The 26,702-nt window shown below is 34.0% G+C and overlaps 2 protein-coding genes across 3 annotated transcripts; both read left to right on the top strand.

Moving 5' to 3' along the window:
- The first annotated feature begins 930 nt into the window (after positions 1 to 930).
- On the top strand, positions 931 to 16,737 carry LOC111707903 (serine-rich adhesin for platelets-like). The gene is given in 11 exon segments (XM_023481087.1): positions 931 to 1,010; positions 1,585 to 1,634; positions 2,693 to 2,782; positions 3,028 to 11,268; positions 11,271 to 11,507; positions 11,669 to 11,750; positions 12,580 to 12,679; positions 14,716 to 14,802; positions 15,256 to 15,371; positions 15,878 to 15,969; positions 16,717 to 16,737. Coding segments are annotated over 8 exon segments (9,024 nt in total). The 5' UTR covers positions 931 to 1,010; positions 1,585 to 1,634; positions 2,693 to 2,712; the 3' UTR covers position 15,969; positions 16,717 to 16,737.
- Positions 16,738 to 18,301: 1,564 nt separating this feature from the next.
- On the top strand, positions 18,302 to 26,626 carry LOC111707905 (protein trapped in endoderm-1). 2 transcript variants are annotated; one of them, XM_023481091.1, is made up of 15 exons: positions 18,302 to 18,522; positions 18,607 to 18,633; positions 18,924 to 18,992; positions 20,032 to 20,100; positions 20,957 to 20,972; positions 21,043 to 21,083; positions 22,028 to 22,082; positions 24,115 to 24,174; positions 24,254 to 24,277; positions 24,837 to 24,860; positions 24,919 to 25,005; positions 25,273 to 25,353; positions 25,881 to 25,926; positions 26,083 to 26,113; positions 26,338 to 26,626. In XM_023481091.1, the coding sequence occupies exons 2-15, from the start codon at positions 18,615 to 18,617 to the stop codon at positions 26,388 to 26,390; spliced, it is 675 nt and encodes a 224-aa protein (XP_023336859.1). In that variant the 5' UTR covers positions 18,302 to 18,522; positions 18,607 to 18,614; the 3' UTR covers positions 26,391 to 26,626. The 2 variants fall into 2 exon arrangements, with proteins under 2 accessions (XP_023336859.1, XP_023336858.1); XM_023481090.1 differs by having other exon boundaries at positions 22,016 to 22,082; positions 26,338 to 26,624.
- The last annotated feature ends 76 nt before the right edge of the window (positions 26,627 to 26,702 follow it).

The raw sequence follows: 26,702 nt of genomic DNA, 5'->3' as shown, positions 1-26,702 counted from the left end.
ATTTAAAATGCGTTCCCAACTTAGAACAAGTTCTTGATAATAAGAACGCGTTAACAATTTTAACCATTCTTTTCAAGCAATTCTCGTTCCGTTCCGTTTCGTTCTTTTACTAATCGTTCCAATATTTTTAAGAACGCGTTCTAAGCGTTCGTTTTTTTCTTCGGAACGATGGGATCGTTCCGTTCGTTCTCGGCAAAGAACGATCCTTCCACCGTTAACGCGCCCAGCCCTACTCCTCACACAGACTTCCTTCTTTGAGCTGTCACTTCCTCTACCTCCTCACACAGACTTCTCTCTTTGAGCTGTCATTTCCTCTATCTCCTCACACAGACTTCTCTCTTTGAGCTGTCACCTCCTCACACAGACTTCTCTCTTTGAGTTGTCATCTCCTCTACCTCCTCACATAGACTTCTCTCTCTGGTCAGTAGGAGAAGGATTGGCGCAAAACCTCTTCCTCCATCCTAGAACGAGTTCGCGCCCCAAGAGAACCGAACATTTCCTCAGATCTCTGCTTATATACTCTTTATACCTAAAGTCTTATTCCGACGAGGTAGCAGCATCTAAACCGAACCCTTGAGATTCTTTAAACGTGTACATCAATTAACATGAGTGTATCTAAACTGCAACATACATCGGATGTGTCTGTGATGACGGATCAGCTTGGTTCAGGTATAGACCTACTCCAAAGGTACCTCATCCCAGACAATTAACTTCTGATGAAACCCTAAAATTATGATAAATTGAATTTTATGCAATTGAACAGTTTGGTAAAAATTAATTGTTAAAGAAGAAAAAAAATTTTATTTCTTATTTTTTTAACAGGTGTCAGCACAAATAATATATAAATGTAAAAAACAGAGTACTTCTTCTCTATTCAATACTGAAAGTTAAAGGTAACAAAAGGTATTTTCCACCTTTAACTTAGTTGTTTCAAGTAGTTAATAGCTTTGCAACATTTTTTACTTTCATGAAGAAATGTTTCAGTTGGGATTGAAGTGCAAATAAGATTGGTGATTGATTTTTTTTCAAATCTGGGAAATTAAAAATAAGAAAGCAAATACTTGTCTTTGATTCCAGTTTTATTATTTTATTTATTAAAATTGTCGGGCATGAGAGTTAAAACTCTCTAACTATTTATGCTGTGATGTCCTTCACCGGGGATGATTTTTGTAATAAATGTACTGTACTATATTGTACTTTACTGTACTGTACTGTTCTGAAATCGAATCTTTTGTGTGAATATTATTAATCTTGAATGCTTGATTTCCAATGGTACACATTTTAAATTTGAGGATTAATTCAATGCTTGATCCTGCAACTAAAATTATCCCTGCAGGGTGGGACCATCACAGGATATCGAAGAGGAGTTAAATTAATTTGAAAATCTGTAAAAGCTGGAAATCAATGCTTGATAAATTTTACAACTCAAAAGTTTTGACTTCTGTTTGCTTTGTTAAGTAAAAAATATTAAACTTTTAAAAAGTTTTTTATTTTGTGAATTTATGTTTTAATTCTAGAAACCCTATAAAGGCTGGGGGGGGGGGGGGGGTCTGAATCTATGTATAGCATAATAATGTAATTTAGGGTACTGACAGTCTTCTGTTAATACACAAATGTTATCTGCCTTCTCTTAGGTAATCTTTTATAGTTCAAACAAAACCAACGGTACTGTAGGATTTAGTGCTTTTTCCTATTCTATTATATAACTTACATCTTGAACAGGCGTGTAAAAACCCTTTTCCTTCTACCTATTACCAGAAAGTTTAGTTCCAACAATAGTTTTCTTTGTTTGTTTTTCAATCAAGCACGTTTTTTAAAAAATTATGTGATAATAGTTATTCTAAGCTTTTAAAAAAAAGTCCAAACATTTCCAGACCTATTAGAAGGAAGATATATTCTTACATGATTAACCCCTTCATTAATTTTTTAAAATTTTCATTGCATACATTTTAAAATGAATTTTATGTCCCTCAATCCTATTCCTGCGGGGGGGGGGGGTCAATTTGACCACCCCCTGTTTACATAACTTAAAAAGTATTAGTCTCGGGCTGTTGAAATTTTCTGACTTTTCCTAAATACCAATAGCCCTCCCTTCAAGTCTACAACTGGGCTTTTATAATAACTGCCTGAGTTCTTAGGCACCCTGCCTAATGACTACTTTTTCCTGTAATTGCACATTTTTAGTTTTTCTTAATTACACATCCGGTTATTAAAAATTTTGCAAACATTTTTGCATATTTGAAATGGCATGATTAAGGCCTTTTCAAAAATGTATATTTTATCATTTTTTGGACATTTTTTTGCAAACATTTTTACAATAAAACTGGAGCACACGAGCTTTCCAATGATGTATCATTTGTCATATTGCCCCCGAGTGTATACTTGTTTTCAAGTACCCAAGCGATAGAGTTAAAACCCGTCATGCTTAATTATTTTGCAAATTATACAATCAAAACGAATATGAAATAAATTAAGATTGGTGTCTATAAATTGTGTCAAATTTCGATACTGGCTTGCATATAACATCATCCAACCATGATTTTTCTGGCAGTGTAACAATCCAAAATTGGAATTTATGTAATGAGTCATAAAATCCTGAAATAGGTTTCCCGTATAATACAACGTCTAATTCTAATCAAAAGAAAGAAAAAAGAAATAATAGTTTAAATCAAATTTTTAAAAACAATTTAAGTGGCTGATACTAGGCTTGAAATGGATTGGCATGTGTTAAGCCTCCTTTTAGCTTTAAACAGCCTCAGCACAAGTTACTCATCTTCCCCAGGTAAATCTAATCAATTTTAAGTTATTACAATTTTAAAAAGTTGGGTTTTAATGTTGATTTTTGATTTTTTGGGCAGTAAATATTATATTTCCTGTTAATAAATTTTTGATAATAAAAATTCCTTCTTATCATAATAAGTGATATTTAAGATTATATTTGATGATGGGGGCAGGATTTTCAATGCAGTAATACATATTTTAAATACTAAACATGAATAAATTGATGACTTTAAAATTGTTTATAAGACCTCTGCTACTGGATAGAAGATGGAAACTCATGGGTTAATGGTCAGAAAGCATCCCTCAAAGTCCAACTAGATAAAGATTACACAAGCTGGGAATTACGTTACGAATTTTCAGAAGAAATTGTCAATTTGGAATCTTGGAAAGGAGACGTGAACTCCATCAATCAATCAGTTTACACAATTTCATCCAGATGTTATAATGGAAAACTTGTTGCTTGTCAAGTTTTGTCCCTGGGATACATTATTCGGCATTTTCCAGAACAAGAGCCAGTCTTTACTTTATTCCTCAATAATGTTACTGTTCCTCAATGTGATACTTCTTCTTCTACCCCTTATGCCACAACAGTCCAAAATTGTCCTTACACTTCTGACCCAGAGTATATACTAGCCTGTCAACTTTATGGGGAACTTGAAAGTATAAAGACAGCTGAAAATTCGAGTTCTTCAACTCAATCATCCCAAACATCCTCAACCCAAGCAGTTGAATGTTTATACCTAAGCAACCCAACAAGTAGTAACTTATTGTGTGAGCTTTGGTGTCAACTCCAATCATTCCAGAGTAAAAGATGTTCCACTATATCTACAACACAGATATCAACCCAAAGGGAAGAATGCCCCTACGATCTATTTACCAATAGTGAAATCCTCTGTGATTTGTGGACTCAAATACAAGAAGCAGAGAGCTCTCAAACAACTTTACAAAGTTCTGTTGGAAGCACTCTCAGTGGTCAAACATCAACAGAAGCTGTAGGTGTGCCTTACATAAGCTGTCCTTTTAGGAACATAACAGATGGGTATCTTGCATGCAGTCTTTGGTGTGATTTAGGGGAAATGGTAAATGGAACAGTTTGTACTGAGGAGCCTGAGTGTCCTTATGAAAACTACACAAGTCCACACAACAAAGAGTTGTGCTTACTTTGGTCTGAAAATGTAGATTTAAAAAATCAAATTTTTGGAACAGGTTCAAGTCAATCCACTCTGACTGGAGAATTTACACCTCTTTTTAATGAGAGTAACAATTTTGTAACATGTCCATATGTGGATTCAGTTTATGAATCAGAATATTGTGTGCTTTGGTGCGAAAATGAAAACATGAAATTTGGATCTGAATGTGCTGATTCTTCAACAACAGCGTTGACCACTCCCCTTCAATGTCCATATACAACATATACAAACAATGACATACTTTGTGAACTATGGAACGGAATACAAGAGGCTAAAACTACTTTATCTTCTCTTGATCCCGCAGGAAGTACACTGAGTGGGCAAACCTCTACTACAACTGGAAATAATGAAGTGCCCTACATAAACTGCCCTTATGCCAATCTGGCTGATGGAATTCTAGCCTGCAGCTTATGGTGCGAGTTTGGAGAGTTGGTAAATAAAACAACATGCATTGGCAAACCAATATGTCCTTATGAGAATTACACAAGTCCACATAATGAAGAACTATGTCAACTTTGGACAGAAAATATTGATCTTACAAGTCAGCTCTATGGAACAGGATCAACCCAGACAACACCTAATGGACAGTTCACACCACTTTTCAGTGATGGCAATAGTTTAGTTACATGTCCATACATGGGCTCAGTTTATGAATCTGAGTATTGCAAGCTGTGGTGTTCAAATGAAAATATGAAGTTTGGATCCCAATGTTTAGATGCTTATTCAACAATAAGATCTACATATGCATCTTCAGCAGCAGCTTCTACAACTAGATCAACTGCTGGTTCTTCAGGAGCATCTTCAATGAATGGATCAACAGATGATTCTTCAACAACAGCTTCTACAGCTGGATCAACAAGTTCATCTTCACAAGCAGCTTCTACTGTAGGATTAACTGCTGCTTCTTCAGGAGCAGCTTCTAATGATGAATCAACTGATGCTTTTTCAACATTAACTTCTACTGATGGACCTACCGATGCATCTTCGACAGCAGCTTTCACAGTTGTATCAACTGCTGCTTCCTTAGGAGCAGTTTCTAAGAATGGATCAACTAAAGGTTCTTCAACAGCAGCTTTTACAGAAGGATCAACTGCTGGTTCTTCACAAATAGCTTATACACCTGGATCAACTAGTGCATCTTCAACAGCAGCTTCTACAGATGGATCAACTGCTGCTTCTTTAGAAACAGCTTCTTCAGCTGGATCAACTGGTGCTTCTTCACCAGTAGCTCCTACTGATGGATCAACTGCTGCCACTTCAGAAGTAGTTTCAATGGATGGATCAACTGATGCATCTTCAAAAGCAGTTTCAACAGCTGGATCAGCTAATGCTTCTTCAACATCAACTTCTATTAATGGACCAATTGATGCATTTTCAACAGCAGCTTCTACAGCTGGATCAGCTGCTGCCTCTTCAGATTCAGCTTCTACGAATGGATCAACTGATGCTTCTTTAACTGCAGCTTTTACAAATGAATCAACTGTTGCTTCTCCAGGAGCAGCTTCAACAAATGGATCAACTGTTGCTTCTTCAACAGAAACTTCTAGTGATGGGCCTACTGATGTATCTTTGACACCAGCTTCTACAGCTGGATCAAAAGGTACTTCTTTAGGATTAGAGTCTACAAATGGATCAACTGCTGCTTCTTCAAGACCACCTTCTATGAATGGATCTACTGATGCTGCTTTAACAGAAGCTTCTACAGCAGGATCAACAGTTGCATCTTCACCAGCAGCTTCTACAGATGGATTAACTGCTGCCTCTTTAGAAGCAACTTCAACAAACAAATCAACTGATTCTTCTCCAATTCCAGCTTCTACAGATGAATCAACTTCTGCTTATTCACCAACAGCTTTTACAGCTGGATCAACTGGTGCATCTTCACCAGTAGCTTCTACTGATGGATCAACTGTTGCCTCTTCAGAAGTAGCTTCAATGGATGGATCAACTGATGCTTCTTCAACAGCATCTTCTACTTTTGGACCAACTGATGCATCTTCAACAGCAATTTCATCAGCTGGATCAACTGCTTCTTTTTCAGGAGTACCTTCCATAGATGGATCAATTGATGCTTCTTCAACAGCAGCATCTACTGATGTATCAACTGATTCATTTTCAACAGTAGCTTCTGCAGCTGGATCTACTACTGCTACTTCAGGAGCAGCTTTTACAGATGGATCAACTAATACTTCTTTATCAGCAAAATCTACTGATGGACCAAATAATGCATTTTCAACAGCAGCTTCTACAGCTGGATCATCTTTTGCTTCTTCAGGAGAAGCTTCTACGAATGGATCAACTGATGCTTCATTAACAGAAGCTTCGACAGATGAAACAACTGCTGCTCCTTCAGGAGCATCTCCTACAAATGGATCAACTGTTGCTTCTTCAACAGCAACTTCTACTATTGGACCAAGTGCAGATTCTTCAGGAGCACCCTCTTTGGATGTATATACTGATGCTTTTTCAACAGCAGCTTCTACAGCTGGGTCAACTGTTGCCAAATCACCAGAACCTTCTACAGATGGATCAACTGCTGCTTCTTCAGCAGGACCTTCTATGGATGGATCAACTGATGCTTCTTCAACAGCAGCTTTTTCAGCTGGATCAACTGTAGCGTCTTTGCCAGCAGCTTCTATGGATGGATCAACTGCCGCCTCTTCAGAAGCAGCTTCAACAAATGGATCATCTGATTCTTCTTCAACAGCAGCTTCTACAGATGAATCAACTGCTGCTTCTTTAGGAGCACCATCTATGGATGGATCAACTGGTGAATCTTCACCAGTAACTTCTACTGATGGATCAACTGCTGCTTCTTCAAAAGTAGCTTCAATGGATGAATCAACTGATGCTTCTTCAACAATATTTTCAACAGCTGGATCATCTGCTGTTTCTTCAGGAGCAACATCTACAGATGGATCAAATGCTGCTACTTTACTAACATCATCTACAGCTGGATCAACTGGTGCATCTTCACCAGCAAATTCTACAGATGGATCAAATTCTGCTTCTTCAGGAGCAGCTTCTACAAATGGATCAACTGGTGCTTCTTCTGGAGCATCATCAACAATTAATGCTTCTTCAACAGTAACTTCTACTGATGGACTAACTGATGCATCTTCAACAGCAGCTTTTACAGCAGGATCAACTGCTACTTCTTCAGGAGCACCTTTAACTGATGGTTCATCTGATGCTTCCTCAAAATTAGCTTCTACAGCTGGATCAACTGCTGCTTCTTCAGGAGCACCTTATACGAATGGATCAACTAATGTTTCTTTAACCACCACTTCTACTGATGGACCAACTGCTGCATCATTAACAGCAGCTTCTACAACTGGATCAACTGCTGTTTCTGCAGGAGCAGCTTCTACAAATGGATCAACTGATGCTTCTTCAGTAGCAGCTTCTACAGATGGATTAACTGCTGCTTCTTCACTTTTATCTTCTACAGCTGTATCAAATAATGCATCTTCAGGAGCAGCTCCTACAGATGGATCAACTGCGGCTTTTCCACAGACAGCTTCTACAGATAAATCAATTGAGGCTTCTTCAACAGCATTTTCTACTGATGGACCAATTAATGCATCTTCAACAGCAGCTTCTACAGCTAAATCAACTGCTGCTTCTTCAGGAGCAGCTTCTACAAATGAATCAACTGCTTCTTCTTTGACAACAGCTTCTATAGATGGATCATCTGTTGCTTCTACAGTAACAGCTTCTACAGTTGGATCAACTGTTGCATCTTCACCAGTAGCTTCTTCTGACATATCAACTGATGATTCTTCAACAGCAGCTTCTACAGATGGATCAACTGATGCTTCTTCATCAGTCACTTCTGACAACGGACCAACTGAGGCATCTTTGACAGCTGCTGCTACATCTGGATCTACTGATGCATCTTCAACAGCAGCTTCTGCAGCCAAATCAACTGCTGCTTCTTCAGGAGCAGCTTTTACAAATGAATCAACTGCTTCTTCTTTGACAACAGCTTCTATACATGGATCATCTGTTGCTTCTACAGTAGCAGCTTCTACAGCTGGATCAACTGTTGCATCTTCACCAGTAGCTTCTACTGACAGATCAACTGATGATTCTTCAACAGCAGCTTCTACAGATGGATTAACTGCTGCTTCTCAACAAACAGCTTCTACTGCTGAATCAACTGGTGTATCTTCACCAGCAGCTTCTACAGATGGATCAACTGATGCTTCTTCATCAGTCACTTTTAACAACGGACCAACTGAGGCATCTTTTACAGCTGCTGCTACATCTGGATCTACTGATGCTTTTTCAGGAGCAGCTTCATCAGATGGATCAACTGATGCTTTAACATCAGCAGCTTCTATGGATGGATTAACTGCATCTTCTTCAGTTTTAGTTTCAACAGTTGAATCAAGTGGTGCATCTTCAGCAGCAGCTTCTACAGACCAATCAACTGATGCTTCTTCAACAGCAGCTTCTACATATGGATCAACTGCTTCTTTTTCACCAACAGCATCTACTGTTGAATCAACTGGTATATCTTCACCATCAGCTTCTACAGATGGATCAACTGTTGATTCTTTAGGAGCAACTTCTACAGCTGGATCGACTGGTGCTTCTTCAGGAGCAGCTTCTACAGATGGATCAACTAATGCTTCTACAACAGCAACTTCTATTAATGGAACAACTGATGCATCTTTGACAACAGCTTCTACAGTTGGATCAACTACTGCTTCTTCAGGAGCCCCTTCTATGAATGAATCTACTGAGGCTTCTTCAACAGCAGCTTCTACAGCTAAATCAACTGGTGCATCTTCACCAGCAGCTTCTACAGATGGATCAAATGCTGCTTCTTCAGGGACAGCTTCTACAGATGGATCCTTTGAGGCTTCTTCTACAGCCACTTCTACTGATGGACCAACTAATGCATATTATACAGCTGCTTCTATTGCTGGATCAACTACTGCCTCTACAGGAGCAGCTTCTATTGATGGATCTACTGATTCTTCTTCAAAAGCAGCTTCTACAAATGAATCAAATGGTGGATCTTCACCAACAGCTTCTACATATGGATCAACAGATGCATCTTTGACAGGAGCTTTCACAGATGGACCAACTGCTTTTACTTCTGAAGCAGCTTCTATGGATGGATCAAGTGCTGCTTCTTTGACAGCAGCTTCTACAGTTGGGTCAACTGCTGCTTCTTCAGTAACAGCTTTTACAGCTGGATCAATTGGTGTATCTTCACCAGCAGCTTCTACAGATGGATCACCTGCTGCTTCTTCAGGAGGAGTGTCAACAGAGGGATCAACTTATGCTTCTTTAACAGTAACTTCTACTGATGGACCAACTGATGCATCTTCAACAGGACCTTTCACAGTTGGGTCTGCTGCTTATTCTTCAGGAGCAATTTCTATGAATGGATCAACTGATACTTCTTTAACTGCAACTTCTACAGATGTATCAATTGCAGCTTCTTCACTAACTTATTCTACAGATGAATCAACTGTGTCTTTTTCAGGAGCAGCTTCTCCAGATGGATCAACTGATGCTTTTTCAGGAGCAGCTACTAAAGATGGATCAACTGCTGCTTCTTTTCCAGCAGCTTCTACAGTTAGGTCAACTGCTGCTTCTTCTGGAGCAGCTTTAACAGATGGACCAACTGCTGCTTCTTTAGGAGCAGCCTCTACAGATGGATCTTCTGAAGCTTTTTCACTAACTGCTTCTACAGATGGATCAACTGCTATTTTTTCAAAAGCAGCTACTACAGCTGGATCAACTGCTGCTTTTTCACAAACAGCTTCTACAGCTGGATCAACTGGATCATCTGATTCTTCAGTAACAAGTTCTACAGATGGGTCAACTGATGCTTCTACTGTAACTTCTACTAATGGACAAACTGATGCATCTTCAACAGCAGCTTCTCCAGCTGGCTCAACTGCTACTTCTTCAGGAATACCTTCTACGGAGGGATCAACTTCTGCCTCTTCACCTACAGCTTCAACTGCTGGATCAACTATTTCATCTTCAGGAGCAGCTTCTGCAGATGGATCAACTGCTATTTCTTCAGTAGCAGCTTCTACAGATGGGTCAACTGATGCTTTTTCTACTGCATCTTCTACTGATGGACAAACTTATACATCTTCAACAGCAGCTTCTACAGCTGGATCAACTGCTGCTTCTTCAGAAGTACCTTCCATGGATGGATCAACTGATGCATCTTCACCTGCAGCTTCCACAGCTGGATCAACTGGTGCATCTTCACCTGCAGCTTCATCAGATGGAATAACTACTCATTCTTCGACAGCAGCGTCTACAGATGGATCAACTGTTGATTCTTCAGGAGCAGCTTCAGCTGATGGATCAACTGATGCTTCTTCAACAGTAACTTCTACTGATGGACCAACTAATGCTTCTTTGACAGCAGCTTCTAAAGCTGCATCAACTGCTGCTTCTCCAGAAGAAGCTTCTACGGAGGGATCAACTTCTGCCTCTTCACCTACAGCTTCAACTGTTGGATCAACTATTTCATCTTCAGTAGCATCTTCTGCAGATGGATCAACTGCTGATTCTTCAGTAACAACTTTTACAGATGGGTCAACTGATTCTTCTACTGCAACTTCTACTAATGGACAAACTGATGCATCTTCAACAGCAGCTTCTCCAGCTGGGTCAACTGCTACTTCTTCAGGGGTACCTTCTATGGATGGATCAACTGATGCATCTTCACCTGCATCTTCCACAGATGGATCAACTGGGGCATCTTCACCTGCAGCTTCAACCGATGGAATAACTACTCATTCTTCAGCAGCAGCTTCTACAGATGGATCAACTGTTGATTTTTCAGGAGCAGCTTCAGCTGATGGATCAACTGATGCTTCTTCAACAGTAACTTCTACTGATGGACCAACTAATGCTTCTTTGACAGCAGCTTCTAAAGTTGCATCAACTGCTGCTTCTCCAACAGCTTCAACTGCTGGATCAACTATTTCATCTTCAGGAGCAGCTTCTGCAGATGGATCAACTGCTAATTCTTCAGTAGCAGCTTCTACAGATGGGTCAACTGATGCTTTTTCTACAGCATCTTCTACTGACGGACAAACTTATACATCTTCGACAGCAGCTTCTACAGCTGGATCAACTGCTGCTTCTTCAGGAGTACCTTCTATGGATGGATTAACTGATGCTTCTTCAACAGCAGCTTCTACAGCTGGATCAATTGGTTCTCCTTCACCAGCAGCTTCTACAGATGGATCAACTGATGCTCCTTCACCAGTAGCTTCTACAGATGGATCAACTGATGCTACTTTAACAACAGCTTTACAACTACAACTACAACTACAACTACAACTACAACTACAACTACAACTACAACTACAACTACAACAACAACTACAACAACAATAACTACAAGAACAACTACAAGAACAACTACAGCAACAACTACAACAACAACAACAACAACTACCCTGTCTACAGCCATGTGTGATAGTGAAACAGATTGTCAAGCTAATGCTGGATGCTTTTTAGATGAAGTGGAATTTTTAGCAACAGGTTCAACATTTAAACAGTTTTTCAATGGATATATTTGTTAAACCATTAGTTTTGTTTATTTTAGACTTAAAATATTTTGCCTTCTGAAAAAAAAAACTTAGCATGTAACATTTGATCCCCCTACTAATTATCTTATAATTTTAATGATTTTATAATTTTAGGAGCTGTAATCACATTCTGCTACTGCTACCTTGGGTACTTTGCTCAGACAGGAGTAAACCCTGTTGATGACATATTTCCCAAGTACTATTTATAATTCTTGCATTCTAACAACTCCAGTTTTGCTTTTTACTGCAGAAAATTGAAGCTATGTTATCTTTTGTAAAAAACACTTCCTTAAAATGCTTATGACGCTCATATTGTAAATTTTACTTAAAATGATCTAAAATGTTGAAAGGGAGTATTCACGAAAAATGACAGGTGGTATAGGCTTACGTCAAAAATATTCGATGGTGATTTCTACTTATCTTACTTCTATCAGTTAGAAACAACTGATATTGCAGAACGTAGGGTCCATACAAATTCAGATCGTAAAAAATTGAATTCAAATTCAACTCGGATTGTAAAAAAAAATTACTTTATTTTAAACAAATAATTCAGATATCTCAACCTATAAACATTTTTTTAATGCTTTCGTATATAGTTGATTTTTCATAATATTATTCACTTTGTGTCTCTGCTCTTCATGCTTCTGGGGTTCCACGTGGAAGAGACTCCAACGACACCTTGCGACAAAAAAGATAGTTATTTCAAGTACATCGTATATGAAACACGTAAAGATATTATAAAATATCAACTATATAAGAATGCATTGAAAAAATTTCGATGATTATAGGTTGTTATATCTGAATGAATTGTTTGGAATTTTACTGATTTTTTTACGATTCAAGTTGAATATTGCAACTTTCTGAATTTGTATGGATGCTTCAATTCTTCGGTTTGAGTCGTTTTATCAATTTTTTTCTTATAAATGCAAAAGATAGAAGTAAGATTAGAAGCAATCACCATCGAATACTTTTCGACGAAACCCCTTTCATTTTTCGGTAACACTCCCTTTACTATTTGATAAAAGGACTGGGACCTGTATGGATCTAAAAGCGGGGGACGCATGTCAGTACCCAGATGCATGTCTCACTAATGAAGATCAATGGGGAGTTTGTCCTTACTGCAGGGTGAGTCCTAAATAGTTTAAGCGGAAGTAAAAAAATTGAACATGAATCCAAAAAAAATATTTACTGACCAAAACATTTTAAAATTGAACTATATAATCATTCATATTGAATTATTCTGTAGGAATAAGAAAGAATAACCTAAGATAAAATTAGAAATAATAAGCTAAGATAAAATAAGAAAGAATAAGCTAAGATAAAATAAGAAAAAATAAGCTAAGATAAAATAAGAAAGAATAAGATATTCAAAAATGTTTGTCACACATAAATTTATTCAAAGTTAATCAATAATGAGTTGACCTTTTGATGTCCGAATTTAATTTTAATTTGAGCCATGTCTTAAATCTGCCAAAAACCGGTGTCAATTCAACGCCCCCTTTATAAATCTTGATACAAAGAAACGATTTTAAGTGGAACCAACCATATTTGAGCCGTGGCTTTGTTTTAATTGCGGCTCAAATTCTTAAAAGTCGGCCTCAGGCCATTTTATTCCTAAATATCAAATAATTTATTCAATAAACTTGATTAAAATCAGTGGGAAAGTGAAATTAAAATAATGTATTCAGAGGCAAAATTTAAAGAATTTGAGCCGCAGCTTAAATTTATTAAATTCGGGCACAGGTTTTTTTAATTAAAATGATAAATAAATCTAAATATTTCTATTTGCTTTGATTAGCAAAATAGTTTAAAATTTAATATCATTAATTCAATGATATATATCGAAGGAATTGCCTTTGTTCATTTATATCTTGTGCCATAGTCAAAATAATGCATAATTTGATAAAAGCAATTTTAAACATTGTAGATATATGTGAGTCACCGGAAAAAAGGGACAGACCGCCTATGTAAGGTAGTTAAACTGAGCATGCTTACGTAGCCGGTCTGTCCCTTAAAGATGTTTAAAAGGAAAGAGACTGCACTGTATGCAGGGGCGGATATAGGGGGGTGGCGGGGGGACATTCGCCACCCCCTGACAGATTCAGGGAGGGGCGTAGCCCCTCCCTGAGATTTCGAGGCAAAAAATGTTCCCAATTTTATAAATCGTATGTGTTTTTCAATTTCAAGCTTTTTTTTATTTAATGGAAATCTTGACTTTCTTTTCTTCAGTTTAATTTAAAAATCAACGACAACAAGTAAATGTTATTGTTAACGATAAATTTAGAATTAGAAATTTGAAAGAAACTAGACTTAAGTTATAATATTGTTCATATCTAGTAATGTTCCTTAATCAATACTCATTTATCAAAATTGTAATATTGGTCCTAATTTTGATGCATTTAAGTAATTTCTTTTTGTTCTTAAATTGCTAATGTTCCTATTATTGTTCCTGTTCCTAATACTGTGTCCGACCCAACTTAAATCCCTGTCCTAATCCAATATTTTTGTTCCTAGTTCCTGAACAATCTTTTTATTGTTCCTAAATCCCTGTCCTAATTCATTATTTTTGTTCCTAATTCCTGAACAATCTTTTTAGTGTTCCTAAATCCCTGTCCGAATCCTTTAATTTTGTTCCTAATTCCTGAACAATCTTTTAATTGTTCCTAAATTCCTGTTCTAATCATTTATTTTTGTTCCTAATTCCTGAACAATCTTTTAATTGTTCCTAAATTCCTGTTCTAATCCGTTAATTTTGTTCCTTAAAGTTAAAAATCTAGTTTTTTAGTCTTTAGTCATTAATTTTGACTCTTTTTGAGTCTTTTAAGTCAAAAAAATTTTTTTGTTACTAATTATTATTTTTTTGTTCCAAAAAAATCTTGCCCCCCCCCCCTCACTTAAATCCTGTATCCGCCCCTGACTGTATGACTTCCCCAAATGCCCCATTCTCCAATGAACCTTGTTGGTTCCAACTTGAAACAAATGTCATCAATAACATCATAGAAATGTGTACTGAGAGTGTGTGCTTGGGTGACTAAATTAATTGTGGGTTAAGTGGAGAGAGACCGTGAATTTATTCTTAACAATGTACAATTAAATATAAGATTCTTCTCATATACCCTGAAGTTGTTTGGTCTAATTTTTCAAATTATTTTCTTGTTTAGACTTTCAAGCACTCTTCAGCTTTTGGGGGAGAGCTTTCTACTGGGACATACGTTAGTGGCTTAGGCACATTTCCTAATGATCCCATGGTAATGAAAAATCTGGGTTTTTTTCTTAATTTTTGAAAAATTATGTTTGGGGGGAATTTTTACTATAAGAAGTGGAATAATCTTCAACAATTAATATCGTGACTTGATGATCTTTGATGACCTTTGATGATCCTTGATGATCTTTGATGATATTTGATGATCTTTGATGATCTTTGATAATCTTTGAGGATCTTTAATGATATTTGATGATATTTGATGATATTTGATGATCTTTGATGATCTTTAATTAGTCAAATAATTTGTAACTTTCAATCTAACTGCAATAAAGGTTGATTCTAGAAATTATCATTGACATTTCCAATATGTGGTGTTCTTTTTTGTGCCTTCAAAAATATACGTTACAAATGTTGTTATGATTTAAATTTATTAAATAAAACCAAAATATCTAATTCTAAACTAAATCACTGAGTTGTCGATCCTGTTTTTTACTAGGTATATGAGGGGGGTTCAAGCATTAATTGTGGGAATGGAGCCCCCAGATCCAGTGAGGTATTCTGGTACTGTTGGTATGATACTGGTACCACAGATATTGTTCCTCTTAATACACTGTACGTACAATTTTATTACTTTATTTTCAAAATTTTAATAATTTTTGAGTAACAAACTTTTTAATTGAATGTTGTTTTATGAATCACAAATAGATGTGTTAAATATTTAAACACTAAAATAAAATAAAAATTTTTTTCATTTTATGTACAATTTTTTGTTTAATCCTATTAGAAAAGTGATTATTTCTTTGGTTTAATCAAATTGAGAGGAGGATTATCTCATTGATTTAATCCAATTAAGAGAAGGATTATCTACTTGGTTTAATCAAATTGAGAGAAGGATTATCTCATTGATTTAATCCAATTGAGAGAAGGATTATCTCCTTGATTTAATCCAATGAAAAAAGGATTCTCCCTTGATTTAATCCAAAGAAAAAAGGATCATCCTTTGGTTTAATCCAGGGAAAGAAGGATTATCTCCTTGGTTTAATCCGATTAGAAAAGGATTATCTTCTTTGGTTTTACCCAATGATAGCATAGATTATCTTAATCCGATAAAATTTCAGTGATATGTTCTGGGTGGAAGACCCCCTGTGTCATTATATTGGATACGTGTATACACCCCTGGCCTGTGACTGGGCTAAACCAGCTCTATAAGGTAGAAAACAAAATGTTGAAAAAAAATAAAAAGTTAAAAGTATTTCAGCAAAATTAGAGATTATCCTATCAAAAGCTCTGCTTTTTTTGCACGAACACTGATAAAAACTATTACCTAACTTGCTTCAAAGTGCTATGAGGCACAGCAACCCTTGCAATATTTTGCTATCTATTTAATATCTATTGAAGCATGTTGAAAGGGTTTAATTTCGAGTAATCTCTAGTTTTGATGGTTCAAATACGTTTTCCTACGCAAGTCACTTTTGAAGAGAAACCACAGTTGAAAATATTTTGTTTTGAAAATTAAATTAATTTCTATTTCATACTTGATCAGACAAGGATTCAACGGATAACGTTTTGATTCGGGCAGTACCATCTTTTCATGGAGAGGCATTTGAAATTACGATTACAACCAGAAAGCGGGATGTTTTCGTCCTATTTCCATTTCAAGTTATTGCAATATGTTTTTTGCCATAATTGTATCTTTTGAAAAATATTTCCCTGTTTTAGGGTATTTTTGAAAAAAAAGTTTTCATGTTGCAAATCTCGCAAAATTCATTTATATGCTGAACATTTTTAAACATTTTTTTTTACTGTTTTCTTGACTTCTTTAAATGTTATCTTGACTTTTATTTAACAATTGTATATGTTATTGTTAAACTCTTGCAAAATGTTACATTATGCTTCAAATGTTGCAAAATTATTTGCGAAAAAATATGAATATGCAATAATTATTGTCTATTTTCAGGAGGCGAAATGAATAGCGAAAGAAAAAAACTTATTGAAACCTTTTGAGATTTATATAAGTGTATTTTTAAATAACATTTATTAATGATGTTTTTGTTCATGTCCAGCTGTATATTATTTATTTAAACTGAAATGCTCTCTTATTGTCATCATATTTTGTAATATTTATCCACCTGCAGTATTTGATCGTATTTTGTAATATTTATCCACCAGTATTTTATCGTATTTTGTAATATTTATCCACAGTATTTATGTTAATGTTTAAACAGATATCCATGGAACAACATTTTTTTTATATTTTATCTTTATATTTATTAGTTTTAAGGGATTATATATATACTAGAGTTTAATGCTTATTTAACCAATGTATTTAGAGGAAGAATAAATCGCATATATAAATATATCTTTAACTTTTTTGTGAATATATACAGTTTAGAAAAACCATTGATTAATATTACTTACATTAAAATCATAGTTTTTTTTCAAATATTAAGTATATGGGTTTGAAGTGAATTAAAAATTCCGAGTTTTCAGAAAAAAACATTTTATAGTTTTAGAACTGTTTTGAAGTGAGTTTAAGTAATAGGATTTTCTGAATGAAAAATGTATATAAATTAGAGTGCAATATAATCGTTTTAAATATGATTTAAAATACTTCGTTAGATATAGAGAATAAAACTAGTGTTTCCAGTGAATGAAAACTTCCGCGAAAAAAGGCGAAAATTTTCGTTCTTATTTCGCAAACTTTTTCGCGAAAATGAATTAAGCGAAAAAATGCGAAAGCCATGCGAAATTTCGCAAAAAAAAATTCGCAAAGATTGTTTTCGCGAAATTTAGCCAAAAAATGGATGCAACAATTAATTGCGAAACAAAACTGGTGAAATTCTCTGCTCTGAGAGCTCAGGGTTAGAAGTTTTATTTTATCATGATTAATAATTTCTCTTTCTTATTTTTTTCGCGAAAATTTCGCATATTTTATTTAGTAAACATTTCGCATTTTTTGCGAAAAAATCGAAAATTTTCGCATTTATAGATAGCGAACGAAATGTGTAAAAATGCAAAATTTTCAGCGAAAATTTTTTTTCGCAAAAAAATAAATTTGTGTGAAACGACTTACCCTTTTTGGTGGAAACCCTAAATAGGGCGCAATTGGGAATAAAAAATTGAACCAACGTATGAATGCATGCAGCTTAATACATATTATTAGTGGCATACATATATGAATTTTTGCAAATCTTTTTTAATACACTGGATAGAGAACAAGCATGGTAGAAGCCGGTCCATGGAAAACACATGTTTAAAATCCTTTTTTTGTGAAAGATAAAGATATGTTCGACATTTTTCTAACAACACAGGTCTAAATTTTTTTTAAATAGCTTGCCTTAACTTTGACTTTATGGCTTAAAGTTCTATAAGCCATACTCCCCCCCCCCCCAACACAAAACTCTTGCTATGGGTTATTAATATGACAACAAAGATTTGTTTTCTTTCCTTTAAAGTAAATGGATTACGCAGCGTATTTTTCATAAACATTCTTATACACCGGAAGTTATTTCTTATCAAGTTATAAGTTTCTTATTAGTTCCCAGTATCCATCTGCAGTAATATCAATCAACTAGCTGGAGTACCCAGTATCCATCTGCAGTAATATCAATCAACTAGCTGGAGTACCCAGTATCCACTTGCAGTAATATAAATCAACTAGCTGGAGTACCCAGTATCCACCTGCAGTAATATCAATCAACTAGCTGAAGTACCCACTACCCAGTGTTGTCAAAGTCAAAGTTACTACAACTGTTTACCCGCGGTTTGTAAAAAATCTATATAATAGCTGAATTAACGGAATTCCACGTGGAATTCCAAAAATTTACAATTTTCTTCCATTTTTCAGATTGCAAAATGGATGTTAATTTTACAGGAAAATTTCTAGATTGAAACTGTATGTTTTTTAAAAAAATATTTCCATTTTTCTCTAAAATGACCAGTATGCAAATTTTTTTTGTAATTTTCAAAAATGTTTGCGCGGAATTCTGCAGTTTTACGCAAAGAAAATCCGCGCAAAGCATAATTAACGCATAACTGTTGTTCCATATACCGCTGGAATTCCTTGATTGGAGACTTTATTATAAACAATTCTTTTTTACTGTATTTTACTGCATTTTCCGATGAGTTAAGACAATAAAATATTTATGAAATTATAAAAAAAAGATAAGTGCGCTTTTGCTATCTCAGAAAAGAGTTCAAATGACAGTATGGTATTTTCTGAATCATCTTCATGTGAGTATTTTCTAGAATTAATTCAAAGTAAGTTAACGAATTTTTTGTTGTTGCAAATCCATCAACAAAAAACAGGCATATCTGGCATTTTTAAATTTTTTTATAATTCACTAGGTTCTTGCAGGGTGCTTAGCCCACCTTTTTCTGTTGACAATTTTAGCTTTTTACTGTAGTTGTGCAGGTGCTTAATAATTCCCAAATTTTGGCAGATTTTCTATCTAAATTGGGCATTTTAAAAATTTATGTTAACTTTTTTACGGGCAAAATTGATCAACTTTGACGGCCCATAAACTTTCCCTGGAGTCATACAAAATTTGTACACGGTCTTTTAGGTTGTTTTGACGTTTTTGTATACAAAAAAAGCAAAGCATATATTAAGAAGAAGAAAAAATGCAAATCACATACATTTTATAGCTAAATCTGTTGCTGGAAAAAAAATAATGAAGCACACTGGAAGTCTATACGATAGAAAAATGGATTATTTGCATAGAATTAATATTGAACAAAAACACAAACAGAGCTGAGTACTTTTGTTGGATATACATAATCTTAATTGCTTGATCTTGGTATCCATTGTGGTTACTTGTGACTTAAGGATCAATTTTTGGTCTATTTACTCAAGTAATTCCTCCTCTGATCCTAGTTCCCTTCAACCCTGATCAAGTACAGTTATTATGCGGAATAACGAAAAATATTAAATTAATCTGCAGATTAACAAAAGATCCCAAATGTATAAGAGTTCTCAGCTTACATGGTCACAAATGAAAGAACAACTCAAATTCGATCAAGGTTGTATAAATATAATGTTGTTTACTCTCGATGAGCTCCACTACACGGGATATATCGTCTCCTTCGCATTGATAGATACAATTCAAATATGACGTCACTCTCACCTCTATATTCAGTGACATGATGATTTTATCTTTCTATGCCTGGGAAACCACATTTCTCGTACATTGGAGCGCATCGAATGTTAGCAACCTTATAAGTTATAATACAACCTTGAATTCTATGGAATTTGCTTGAAATCTGTTTTCAGTGTTAGCTGGAATATTCGCCATTATCTTGGCAGTTGTTGGGACCTGTCTCAACCTTCTTTTTATTCTAGGAAACATCAATAATACTTTTAAACATTTTTTGATTGATTTTTTTACTAGAATATTTTTACTTCTTAAAGATAATGTATGCGTAGTTTCGATTGACTCTTCATCCACAGATTGCAGTGTATGATTCAAAAGGGTACATATACAAGGTTACCTGTAGAGTGTAGGGGGAAGAAATAGGAATTATTAGAGTTAAAAACTGAAAACCTTAGAAAAATTACAATATCTTCCACATTTTAGATCAGATAAAGGATTCAAGGGTACCGTAGTGAATCTGGCATTGCCATCTTTGCATGTAGGGTCACTTGAAATCAAATTTTAAACAGTCTAAGCGTCATGCTAGTTTTCATCCACAGGACACACCCCCCCCCCCTTTTATAGGAATAAGGTTAATCCACTTGGAAATATTAAGTAAAACCAAATAGATTCTAGTACAATAGATGGCAACGTAGAATTTGTACACTCTCAGTACAGTTGTATTCTGTCGTCACAAGTGTCAATTCAATTTTTGTGTCCGACAAAATCTTCAAAAAAAAAAGATAATTTTAGAATAAAGTGCTTTTCTTACAGTAAAATAAGTGCAATTTTATGTGTTCTTTAGTTTCTGTTTTTACACTTTTTTATTTAATCTTGGAAAACATGTCAACTAATGTGAGAAAATTTCGTTTTCCTTGTTATATTTGACACTTGTGACGTTGTGTATAATTGGTCCATTTCTCTGTTGCCACCTATTGTACTTGATAATCTATTTGAGTAAAATAAAAACTGGTAAAAAAATCTTTCCAAACTACATTTGTTTTAACAAACAAATCATTTATTTGGTACATAAAAGTTGTTGATTATTATGAATGTTTTCCTTAGCCTTATTGTTCCACAGGTAAAATATTTTTAGAATGCAAAAAAATGAATATTCAAATATTTAAAATCCATATTTTTCATGTTTGAAGACGAACTAGAGCTCATTTGACCACCCCCTTCATGTTGTCAGGTCAAATATCAAATCGTTAAAAAAGATTCCGCGCAATTCCGCACAATTCCGCAAAATTCCGAGAAATTCCGCACAATTCCGCGAAACTAAATTCTGATTGCTTTTAGTAAAATTTAAAAACCAAATCACTAAACGATTATATTTAAGACAAAAGACTTAATTTAACCTTGGCATTCTAAAAAAAAATGTTTTAGGTTATATTTACAGCCGCATCCTTTGTGGGTAACCCTGTATTTTGTATTAAACTCCGATCATAACCCATCTATCTGTTACAAATTTTGATAAATCCCTAAATTGTTATTAGTTTGGCTTAACCCTAATCCTGTTGGGGGGCGCGGGGGTCAATTTGACCCCCCCTATACCCATTACCCATAGCCCTCCCTTTAGGTCTAAAATCGGGCTTTTATACCAACTGCCTGAGTCCTGAGGCAAACTGCCCGAATGACTACTTTTTACACAAGGAAAAAGATTGCAGAAGTTTTGCAAAGAAATTTTGCAAATTATTTGCATACAACCAGTGAAAAGAAATTTGCACATTTTTTATTTTTATCAATCACACATCAGCTTATATAAAATTTTGCAACATTTTTTGGCATATTTGAAATAACATGGTCCAGGGCTTTTCAAAAGTGTATATTTTATCATTTTTTTGCAAACATATTTACTATAATTTTACTTTACATATGGAAAATACCGTTGTAATTATGACACGAAAAGTATTTATTTTTGAAAATTTCTTCATTTGTTCTTATAAACATGAAAGTCAGTTTCGCAGAGAAACTGCAAATGAAAATAAACAGTTTAAAGAATTAAAAACATTGATATCTAATTCAAACTATAGCACACGAAGCTTTCAAGGGAACCATTGCAATCTTTGCATGGAGGTTCACTTGAAATTACGCATGCAGTCCCTTTAAGATTATATTTTTTAGTTTCCGTCGCAGATTTTTGGAATTCTTTATTTAATTTACCGATTATGGCGGTCAGATTTATCTCAAGGTAATACAATTCTATTTTAAAATTTTTTAATTTTAACTCCGTTATTGTGTTATCAATCGAGCTATGTGTTCATACATTTATTGTAATGTATTGTTTATATATTTATTGTAGTGTATTGTTCATATATTTAATGTAGTGTATGTGTTTATATATTTATTGTAGTGTATTGTTCATATATTTATTGTAGTGTATTGTTCATACATTTATTATAGTGTATGTGTTCATATATTTATTTTAGTCTATTGTTCATATATTTATTGTAGTGTATTTTTCATATATTTATTGAAGTGTATGTGTTCATATATTTATTTCAGTGTATTGTTCATACATTTATTTTAGTGTATGTGTTCATATATTTTTTTTAGTGTATGTGTTCATATATTTATTGTAGTGTATTGTTCATATATATATTGTAGTGTATTGTTAATATATTTATTTTAGTGTATGTGTTCATATATTTATTGTAGTGTATTGTACTCTGATACTACTGTAATAACATAACTTGCAAACAAAAATTAATTTGGACAACTCCTTCTTTCTTGTTGTTTGGGTTAAAAGTTGAAAAGCCTTCATTTTCAAACCAGTTGTATTTCTGAATGGAAATATTTACACATTTTCTTTTTTAAAACTTTTCGGGTCTATTTGTTAGACACATTTTGAATTGACAGATTAACCCTATCTTTTGTGGGATAGATCCCCTCACATGAATTTTTCTCCATAATTAAAAAAAAATCCTTTTCTTTTTCTTTTATACTTTTTAACTTTGCAAAAAAAATCTTGTTTTACTGTATATTTTAAAGTAAAGACCGGTCGTTATATTGTGTAGGGTCAAAATTTTGCGGGGTATATTTCTAAAAAGTATTGACATACCTAGGTCTAGCTAGATTTGCGGGGTATACTTCTAAAAAGTATTGACATACCCAGGTCTAGCTAGATTTGCGGGGTATATTTCTAAAAAAGTATTGATATACCCAGCTCTAGCTAGTTTTGCGGGGTATATTTCTAAAAAAGTATTGATATACCCAGCTCTAGCTAGATTTGCGAGGTATATTTCTAAAAAAGTATTGATATACCAAGCTCTAGCTAGATTTGCGGGGTATATTTCTAAAAAAGTATTGACATACCCAGCTCTAGCTAGATTGGCAGGGTATATTTTTAAAAAAGTATTGATATACCCAGCTCTAGCTAGATTTGCGGGGTATATTTCTAAAAAGTATTGACATACCCAGCTCTAGCTAGATTTGCGGGGTTTATTTCTAAAAAAGTATTGACATACCCAGCTCTAGCTAGATTTGCGGGGTTTATTTCTAAAAAAGTATTGATATACCCAGCTCTAGCTAGATTTGCGGGGTTTATTTCTAAAAAAGTATTGAAATACCCAGCTCTAGCTAGATTTGTTATGTATTTCTAAAAAATTATTGATATACCCAGCTCTAGCTAGATTTGCGGGGTATATTTCTAAAAAAGTATTGATATACCCAGATCTAGCTAGATTTGCGGGGTATATTTCTAAAAAAGTATTGATATACCCAGCTCTAGCTAGATTTGCGGGGTATATTTCTAAAAAGTATTGACATACCCAGCTCTAGCTAGATTTGCGGGGTTTATTTCTAAAAAAGTATTGACATACCCAGCTCTAGCTAATTTTGCGGGGTTTATTTCTAAAAAAATATTGATATACCCAGCTTTAGCTAGATTTGCGGGGTTTATTTTTAAAAAAAGTATTGATATACTCAGCTCTAGCTAGATTTGCGGGGTATATTTCTAAAAAAGTATTGATATACCCAGCTCTAACTAGATTTACGGGGTTTATTTCTAAAAAAGTATTGACATACCCAGCTCTAGCTAGATTTGTTTGATGTATTTCTAAAAGTCAAAACTTATTCAGTATATTCTAGAAATAAGCAAAAGTTTAAATTGTTAGAAATTATTTTTTGTTTTTCTCAACATGGCTCTGCTGAAAGAGGATCGAGTTAATATTTAAAACCTGTAAAATTTGTACCTAATTTCATGTTGAAAATGTTTATTTCAGGGATTGGATGGGATTCCTTGGATTCGGAATATGTGAAATATATCCATTATCGTTCTACGGGTTCGCATTTTTATTTAAAAAAGAACTTTTTTTAACAGACAATTCATGCAGATGTTTTCATTGTGCCTTTACAATTCAGGACAATGGGAGCTAGCCTACTCAGGAATTTTCAATATTTAGAAAATTAATAATGGAATAAGTTAAAGGGTAATTTCCTAAAGAACATTTTTTGCCCCCCCCCTCCTTCTCCTTCTCCCCTCTACATCCCCCTCCTATTGCTTATATGTTAGACATGGTAAAATTTGGACATGAGCCCACAGCGCTCTCCCTCCCCCTGTAGCCTGCCCTAGCCGAAGTGCCCAACCAAGAAATTATCTAACCCTGAAATAATAAAAATTTTATTAATAATTTATCTGAAAAATAGTTGTCATTAACAAAGATTGATATGAGAGGGGCGGGGATGGGGAGTGCCCTCCCCCCGGTGGGGGAAGGAGGGAAGGGGAGGGGAGGGAGTCCAAAAAGCGTTCGCTAGTTACAGGTTGGAAAAAAATATTTAAACAATTAAGAGAAGAAATTTTAACAAAAAAATATTTTGATCTTTTTTTAATTTGACGTCCAGACAATTAATCGTATATCGAAACAGCTTAAACTCGTCAATTTCATTTTATCAATAATGTTTATTTTCATTCTTAAATAAATTTTCTAAATTTGAGAAAATTTAGTCTAACCATCATAACAGTTAACAGGTAAAAATAAGTCATTTGGAGAAAAATATTTAAAAAATAAATGTCAAATTTTTTTCAGAGCGTTTATTCTGTTCTTTCCCAACAAGGTTGACAGAATATTTTCTAATATTATTGTTGTCTGCAACCATAATATACCTACAAGTAGGTAAGGAATATTGTTTATTATTATTATATTCTGCAACCATAGTATTCCTACTAGTAGGTAAGGAATATTGTTTAATATTATTGTATTCTGCAACCATAATATTCCTAGTAGGTTGATATTGTTGTGGTTAAAAGATTTGTCACACTTAAAAATATATAAATATAATATTGTAATATAGTAGTATTACTTTTATTTATACTAATATTTTACAGTGTACTGATTCTACTATATGGCTAGTGGTATACTTTTTGAACTGATATATTATAGTATACTGATTCTACTTCTATGCTGGCTTGTACCTACTGGTATACTTCTTTTACCTACTACTGGTGTATATGGGGAAGTAGGGTAAGTAAAATGAAGATTGGTTTTTTTTAAATTTAAAATTTTCATAATTTTATTTTTTTAAACTAATTATGAGCTTTAATAAAAAAACTTTCTTCATTTTGAGAAAGAAATTACTTGCACTGTTAAATTTTTAAAATGCCGATTACTTTTTTATTAATTAAGCTATGGGTTAAAAATTTAAATATTTGAAAAGTGAAAAAGTGGGAAACATGTTATCAAGATTTAGATTTTTGTTCATAAGTATTCATTTTGAGCAAAAAAGAGACGCTGCAAGCAAAAATGTTTTGAATCTATTTGAAAAAATAAAAATTTTCGAGGTAGAAGGTGCCTGCTCTCTTTTCTTTTCCAGAGGGGGGGGGCGTGGGCCTTCCCCCAATTTTTCAGGGGGACGTCCCCCCTATAAACCGGCTCTAAAAGTGAATATAATATATATTTTCTCATATAATTTTTAAAAAATTGGTCTTAAGCTGCTTATCTCTTGCACTCAAAAGTTAAAGATCTGAAATTTTATGATGTTTTTTTTTCAGGTTGAATGATGCAACTCAAAGCTGCACTCTGCTCAGAGATGAAAAGGTTTGCTTTGAAACAATTCCATTAAGATTTGAATTGCAATTAATGTTTATTGTATTTTCAAAAGTTGTGTATTTTAATGAATTTAACATCGTTTTCAAACAAAAATCTTAACTTTTCTTTTTAAATGTTTAATTTTTTAAAATTTTGTTTCTTCAGGGACATACTGTTAAACCCTTGATTTATTTAGGAATATACAATTTAAATAAACAAAATTTGAAAAATATCAAAAAATTAAAATCAAAAATGGATATTTGAGATCTATCAAACTGAAAGATTATAACAATCTAAAGTAAAATCTATTTTTAAAAAAATTGTTCATCAAATTTATACAACACTTCAAAAGTATTTGTTAGGTTTTAAAAACATATTTTTTTAAATAATAAATGTTTATTTTAAATGGTACAAATGCAGTTGGATTTATTCTTCCTTGTGTTACACTGTTCGTGACAAATATTGCGGAATGATTTTAACAATGTCAAAAAATAAAATTAAAAATGTCAACATCTAAATCAATTATCTTAAAATTTATTATTGTTAAAATCATAAACGGATACAGATGGGGCTGAAGGTGAGTTACATTTATATTTTTTTAACTTAAGTGCTACTTTTTCTTTGTACACTTTATAACATTGCTTCTTAGCAATTTAAAAATAGATTTTTCTGTGTTTGCAATGATTTGGATTTCCAAATAATTTTTAAGATAATAAGTCAGCTATTGGTTAATACTGTATATAAATTGCATTTTAAAATAAAATAATAAGTCTTCTACTTCTATG

The sequence above is a fragment of the Eurytemora carolleeae genome, unplaced genomic scaffold (assembly GCF_000591075.1).
Source record: "Eurytemora carolleeae unplaced genomic scaffold, Eaff_2.0 scaffold840, whole genome shotgun sequence".
NCBI classification, from domain to species: domain Eukaryota; kingdom Metazoa; phylum Arthropoda; class Copepoda; order Calanoida; family Temoridae; genus Eurytemora; species Eurytemora carolleeae.
The sequence above is the reverse complement of the archived record's forward strand: the minus strand, read 5'-3'. Positions and strand labels throughout refer to the sequence as shown.